The sequence below is a fragment of the Geospiza fortis genome, unplaced genomic scaffold, assembly GCF_000277835.1.
Source record: "Geospiza fortis unplaced genomic scaffold, GeoFor_1.0 scaffold732, whole genome shotgun sequence".
Classification (NCBI taxonomy): Eukaryota; Metazoa; Chordata; class Aves; order Passeriformes; family Thraupidae; genus Geospiza; species Geospiza fortis.
The window spans coordinates 624,610-632,435 of NW_005054477.1; the positions used below are offsets into that span (position 1 = coordinate 624,610).

The following is a 7,826-nucleotide window of genomic DNA, read 5'->3' on the forward strand; positions in this document are numbered from 1 at the left end:
TCTGTGAAGGTTTCAGTGTTCAGTACTGAAGCCCTCAGGAGCTGTAGGAGGAACTCAAACAGCAGACTCAGAGCTGGGGCTTTAGGATCACAATGGTCCTGCAATTAAAGATGCAAATACTTTTATGAATGTCTCTTCAAAAGCATACCAGTCTATAAGAGAATTCACAGGATTCCTTATCAAAGGTCAGATAGCAAATGCCCTTTTTTCCCCCATCCAGTTATTTGCATGTTTCTAACTTATTTCCCTCTGCAATTAAAACACAGATCTGTCTGCTTCACTATATATTCTTCCATGCTACCCAGATTCTTTAGAATGTTCTCCGTTTACAACTCAATCTCTACTTCAAGTAAATATTTTTGTTATTACAAAAACACTCTGAATTAAAAATTTGTAGGTACCTAATAATCTTCCTCTCAAAATTTACTATTACAGTCATGAAAGTACAGTTCAGAAATAATTGAATTGGTTTAATGTAATAGCAAAGGCCTGTGCTCTATAACTGCATTTTATGTTTTTTTTTCAGGTGAAGACTGATGATAGAATAATAAAAATGGACCTTGGCCTTTTATTCCTGAAGCTGCATCGACTGGATGCAGGGACTTATTTTTGTCAAACAGTGGAACACAGCATTGTTCACACTGTCAGGAAAATCACCCTGGAGATAGTCGAGGAGGAACGTGTAGATGAAATGTTCAATAAAGACTATGAGGAGGAGATCCCTCACAAAATGCCATGCCCAATGCAGAGCAGTATACCTCAGGCTTCAAAGCCATGGTATAAGGAATTTCTTCAACTGATTGGCTACAGCAACTTCCAGAGGGTGGAAGAATACTGTGAAAAAGTGTGGTGTACAGATAAGAAGAGAAAAAAGCTGAAAATGTCTCCATCCAAGTGGAAATATGCCAGCCCTCAGGAGAAGAAGGCAAGGATCAGACCAGAGCATTACCGGCTGCCCAGGAACATAGCTGACTCTTGATGGACAAAATCCATCCACTGTTTCTGAGCAAAATTTTATTTGGACTTAAGAGGGAGAAATCAGTCTTGGTTTGAGTAAATTTCACAGGTTTATATATGTAAAATATTGGGACTGAAAACAAAAATGCTATGGTAAGTTATATTGTACACTCATGATGACTGTTTAGAAGCATTTTAAACAAAATCTTCCCAGCTATCTGGTTCTGAGTAAGTAAATGCAATCAGAGTTTTGCATTAGGGAGGACGTGACAATCTTCAGGTTCTGAGTGCTTGAATCAGTTTCCTGGGTGGATCGTGCTTGCGCTGTATATTGTTGCACATGATGGCATATTTAACAAATTCAAATAGCTAAACATTCACAAGTGGATGAAAAGTATAAGAGATATCTTTTCTTTGTTTCACAAATTTCTCATGCTTCTGAAAGCAGCACGTCTTAAGATCTTATTTCTTTTGATTGTGACCTGTCTGAGTTCATCACTGAGAACAATGAGTTGTGTCAATACAATGTACTGCTACTTCAAAAGATAATGAAGGGAAATCCTATTTACTTCTCATCTTTATTTTTCAGTATCAGCCATTTATGAAGCACAGTGTGCTCCCACAGCTAAATAATATTGCCTAGTAATTTCATGTAAGCCACATGCATGCTGAGAACACAGACGGAATGAAATTCATCAATTTATCTACATAAGAAGTTGAAATAATGGTTTAGATAGAAAACGAGTCCATCTTGCGTCTGTGCATTGCCTTAGTGGATACGAGTTAAGGGATCGCCCTCTTGTGGCTAAAGAAAGAGAAACACGAGATTTATATTTTCTGAAGAAATATGTATAAGCAAAGTATTACCAAGATCCCCAGCTGGTTTGCTTTCAGCAGACACTTTTAGTCTCCATGTGCTAAAGCCACAGATTTAAAAGGCAGTGTTGGAAGTAATTTATACTGGGAAAGCAGCGTTTTAAACAAGTGATGCTTTATGTTGATAATGTTGTGCTTTTGGGGTAAAATGAAGTCATAAAAAGTTAGGATGCAGATTAAAAACAAAGTCAGCATTATGCAGCTGTATTTCTATAGTTTCAGGATCTGGTCCACATTAACCTTTTTCTGATGTGTGATCTCTGTTCGAAAGGGCTGCTTTGCTCCTCTTGTGAGTGACACCAGGAAAGGAGATCAAAAGAACTAAGTAATTTACAATCTAGGTCTTGCAAGACTGACTTAAAAAATATATATATATATATGTATATATATATATATATATATGAAAAGCTTGCTTTAAGAAACCAGATCCAGAAAATGCCTAAAACCTAACATTCCAATGCCTGAGAAATTTAATATTACAACATGAATTGGATTGGAATTTTTTTTATTAAAAAATTAAAATAAGAAAGGGAAGTTAAACACAAATTAAGCATAAATACAAGCTAAATGTAAACACAAATGAGTCAAAAATTAGTTTAGTCCTAAAATAAGAACATGATGCCAGTAGGGGAAATAGCCAAGCTGATCCAAATTTTTATGCCATGAAGAAAATATACGAGGGATTCATCACCTACAAAGAGTTTCATGTTAAGCTTCAACTTCTAGCCCTGGAAGAGTGGGGATTAGCAGCCTGGGTGACAGAGGTTTGTGGTTTGCTGTGTTCCCAAAGGCAGCAATCAGTGCTAACCCAGAGTTTTCCAAGCAGGCTGTTTGTGAGCAGAGCTCACAGCTGCTGACAGGACCAGTGAGCTTTGCTGTGCTCCCCTGGGAGCAGAGACTGACCCTGTGTTTGGAAGGAGCACATGGCACACTGTCAACAACCAGAGTGTGAGGAAAACAGGGTTTCACCTGGTGTGGGTATAACAGGAGTGAATCTTCATCAGCCTGTAAGGAGAATCAGGGCATCTGAGGGTTTGCACTTGGTTTAGCTAAAATATCTCTCTAAGACATGGGACTGGACACTCTGCAGATCCTTTCTTGAATTCATGCAGTTGCTAGATTTGGTCTGAGAGAGGAGACTGGATGAACTCATGCTTCTGGGACAGTTTAATGGAACTTGGTTGCATGTAGGATTTCCTGTTTGTTCACAGCTGTATGCAAAGCACCAGCACTGAGAGTTGTAGCAGAGAGCACACACAGAACAAGCATCCCTGATCTGAACTTCATGCCCTGTACAAACCTCATTGATACCCTTGGTGAAAAACTTCTAGAACACTACTAAAATCCTTTTCTGATGAATTATGGAGTCCCCTTCTTTTAAAAAACAATGGGAGTTATTTTTTATTTTTTTATTCATTTGCAAGTATCTAGTGCTAAATGTATCATAATGAACGATTAGAAGAGAATTATAGCATCTCAGCCCCATGGAACAAATATAACTTTGTGTCTTATTCTCTGAGATTTCAGGTGGAAATCATCTTACATGGAAATCAGGATTCTTGATTTAATATGAGAGTGTATATTTTTAGCTATTCATCCCTTTAGTGTTTACATGTGGAGAATTGCATTACCTTTTTATTTGCCTTTTAAAACTTAAATTTTTAGCTTACACCCTGCTCCTTTCATGGTTGCAATGCCTGTGAGAATTCAGAACTACAAGGTCTTGTTCAAAGAGTGCTCTGACATCTATGGAAGAAGAGAAAGAGTGACAGTGTATTTCGGAAGGATATGCACAAATGTGCATTTAGCACAACGTTATTTAAAATGCTTCTTTGTATATTTGGGGGCCATTGTCTGCTTCTTATCATTATGAGTTTGATGTATTTTGTATGTGCATGAAGTGGTCAAATTATAAATATAATTAAGAACCATATTTGGCTGAAATAATCTGTATTATTTCTTATAATTTATTTTCCCCAGACAGCATGATTATCTGCAGCTCACTAGTCACACATTGTTAATTTCAGATGTCCTTCACCATGCATTTTATGAGCAGAGACCACAGATAAGGACAGAAAGATGTATGTATAGAGTTGCCAAATGGGAAATGTGGCACAGGGTAATGAGTAGATATAGTCTGCCTGATGCATGAATGTATTTTGAGAGGGGAACATGGTCACTTAAGCCCAGAAGATGCTAACCAATGGAAATTCACTGAGAAGCCACAATTTGGATAAAGCTTTGGACTCCACCCTGTTTCGTGGTGAAGAAAAATGCAGAGCACTTGGATTAACACTTCCTTTGCTTTGCTCTTGCTCTTCTGTTGTCACTGAGATTACTGTCACCTTGTACAGACTGCTGTGCTCTCAGATTCTCTTGGGACATTAGGGCAGGAGGGTGTTAGCCTGATGTGCAACTCCTGGCTTTTACATCTCAAAATGGGCTTTTAGTATATACACTGCTGTTCTGTAGCTACAAACAGATCTTCTTCTGTAGGGGATCGAGAAAAAGAATTGTCCTGAAGGGGAATTATTCAGGTACCTGAATGGTACAAGTAACCATCATATTTGAAAAAGAATTTGAATCAATATAATTAACATAGTCATAGAGTTTCTCTTGCTCTTTTATTTTCTCCTAAATTTCAAGATTATGCTAGTTTTGGCTGGTGTAGGGTTAATTCCCTTCACAGTGGCTGCTGTGAGGTAATGTTTTGGATTTGTTCTGAACACAGGGCTGATAATACAGAGACAGTTTTGGGGGGGTTTTGGGGTTTTTTTGTTTGTTTGTTTGTTTGTTTGTTTGGTTTTTTTTTATTGCTGAGCAGGGCTTACACAGAGCCAAGGCCTTTCTTTGCTTATCATACTGCCACACTGGTGAGGGACCTGGGGATACGTGAGAGGCTGGGGAAAGATGCAGCTGTGACAGGTAACCCAAACAAATATTCCAAACCATGTGACATCATGGTCAGTTTATGAAGTGAGCAGAAGGAGGTTGGGGGGAAATTTGGAGTAATGATGTTTGTCTTCCCAAGTCACTGTTACATATGATGAGGCCCTGCTCTCCTGGAGATGGCTGAACACCTGCCTGTCGTGGGAAGCAGTGAATTAATTCCTTGCTTTACTTTGCTTGTGTGCATGGCTTTTGCTTTCCCCATTAAACTTTCTTTATCTCAACTCACAAGTTTTCTCTGTTTCACCATTCCAGTTCTCTCCTTGGTCCTGCTGGTTGGGGAGAAAATGAATTTCTGCACTGGGGCTTGGTTGCTGGCTGGTTCTTAACCCTGACAGGGGAAAAAAAATCAATCTTCTCCTAAATGTCAGTCAGTCAGGTTCCCTCTTTAAAAAATACCAAACAAACAGTAATCTCCTTATTCTACCTTGGAGCACTGAGGCTGGAGTTATTTATGCAACTTTATATCTCTGAGTCCAGAAGGCACAAATGCCTCTGAAAGCTGCACTGTCCAGATAAGAGGCACTGAAAGTGAGCTTTTTTACAGCTGTAACCAAGCAGGATGCCTGCAATTCCTATCAGCCCTGGAATCCTGTTCACTTCACCAAATTACTGTTTTTAATGGAGAATTCCTGTCCAGCTGACATGAGTATTTATTGTAAATGAAGCCATGATTGGCAAGTTTTCCCTTTGGGCGATATTTTTTTTTTTTATAATCTCAATGAGTGATTTTTTTATTACTATTAATTTATTTTTTTGAGGAAATAAGTTATCTGACTAACACAATAAAGGTGGCAGAGCTAGCAATGTCAAGTAAACCTCTTGTCAATATGAGTTAATCAGCTTTCTACAATGATGCACATATTGAAGAACACATTTGCCAAACATCAACCTAATCCATTACTGTAATTGCATTTCACAAAAGAGCTTTGCTCCTTTGAGATATGGCTCTCATGTAATGCTGAACCAGGAAATACTTTGTTAAGCATTTGTGCACATGTGCTCATAATTTGCTGTAGTGAGAGGAGCAGAGGATAGTACAATTGTACAAACTTAAAGCATGGAAGCCTTATCTGCCTAATTCCTCGATTTCTTGAGGTTCTTATAGATGCCCATCTAGAAAGAGCACATGTGGTTGCAGGAGGAGAAGCCTGGATCAGTGAATGGTTTGGTGCAACACAAGTCCTGTTGCAGGACACCTGTGGGCTAAGGATCCTTTGTGAACTTGTTTCAGTAGATTTCCCCAATAGCAACACAGAGAACTCCACTGAAACAAAACATCTCTTTACTTGCAATGTTCAGTTAATTCAACAGCAGAATTTCATGTCTTTGAAAGTGGTTTTGCACATCTTTGGAAAGCAATGTTTTAAGAGGAATAGTCCAGGGTTACATTTAATGTGGCTGCATTTGTTGCTTATAACTAATGAACTCCCAGAGTATCTGTAGCCAGTTTGGGTTTCAGCATTTCCAACATACATGCAGATAGCTCATGATGATTTTTTTCTCACTCTAAAGAATCACCTTTGCCAGGTCCCCTCAACCTGGACTTCAAGTATGTCTGTGAAGGCACATAATAATGTCAATAACCATCATTATCCTCATAAACCACAAGAGCTATAATTCACTGTCTTCTCCCTTTCACAATAATAAGAGCTGAAGTTTGCAGACCAGTGCACATGATTAATGCACCATGAGCATTTTCTCCATTTTAATTTGCTAGGTGTATTAAAAAGTGCTGTTAATCAGAACCTGAAGAATGCACTGTGGACCTTATCATAATCAAGGTAACATAAATATTTCACCTGTAGCTTTAACTCAAGCATACAGATCATTAGTATTTAATTTACTGCATTTTCTTCTGCTTAAATGTTTTACTTGACACGATATTACTCTTCAATCATTTTAAAAACTCAACATTTGATAGAGCTTTTTACATTTGAAATTGGCTAAACTTCACAATAGCAACCAGAGGGATAAAAATACATTTTTGCATCCCTTGATCTCTTCTTTACAGACCCTTATCTCTTATTTATCTCTTATTTATCTCTTTGGCCTGTGGCTAACCTCCCCATGTCACAGTGCAGTGTCCTGCTGGAGCAATGAAAAGTAGTGCCAGGTGAGCAGGCAAGTTGAACTATCAGGAGGACCCCATCTTGTGCTCAAAAAGCAGAGGGTGAGGGAATTTGTACTAATCAATATTTTTTCCACAGGCAGTTTCTGGTGCTATAGTCTAACACAACCTCCTCAGTCATTCCTGTTATAGAGCGAACCTTCTGGAAGAGGGTCAGAGTGAAAAATCAGAGGTTAAAGTCTGTCAAGGAATATAAATTCTTCTTACAGTGATGCCCATCCATGGTCTTGTCAGATGGAGTCCAGAGTAGTGCAGCCCATATAAATATTCAAAGCAGCAAAGAGCAGCAGTTGTTCCAAAAATCTTTGATTTTTTAAGTTTTTGGGGATTTTTTTGTTGTTTTGTTTTGTTTTGTTTTTTTTCTGGGACAAGAGGGAAGGTATGACATTTTGATTGTATGTTTGGGGGGTTGTATTTTTTATAGTTCTTCCATTCTAATTGTTGATGAAAAAGGAATATAGATTTTTAAATGGCAATCTGTCCTTTTAAGATGTGTTCACTACAATGACAGGATTCATCAGATTAACTCCACCATGATTACATTTCAGGTAATCAGAAAAATTATTTGAAGCTGATTTTTGTCTCAGAATAAATACTCTATATATTAGAGCTATCAATATATATGAAAATATGGCAACAAGTTCTCAGCAATTTTGACTTAGAGAACTACTAAACAAAGTCCCTGGGGAGGGTGACATTGACAGCATTCAACAAGAAAATATATATTGCACAACAGTTTTGTTCAGATGGATTTTTTTAAAATGTATTCTCATGTCTCATAGGTAATATTTCATTAGATATGAATTTTAAGAAACCATTATTATTTATATTTTCTTAGAATCTGGGGAATTAAATTTTGGCACATTTTTACACCACATTTCTGTAATACAGAGATATTGATGAACCTGAAATA

General features: G+C 37.8%; 1 protein-coding gene across 1 annotated transcript in view; it reads left to right on the plus strand.

Annotated features, from left to right (window-relative positions):
• Positions 1-3,777, plus strand: part of SEMA3E (semaphorin 3E) — a 130,661-nt gene extending 126,884 nt beyond the window's left edge. Inside the window, exon 17 of the mRNA XM_005428281.2 lies at positions 527-3,777. Within this exon, the coding sequence (XP_005428338.1) occupies positions 527-979 (453 nt within the window). The 3' untranslated portion in view covers positions 980-3,777. The remainder of the gene's footprint in view (positions 1-526) is intronic.
• Positions 3,778-7,826: the final 4,049 nt, after the last annotated feature.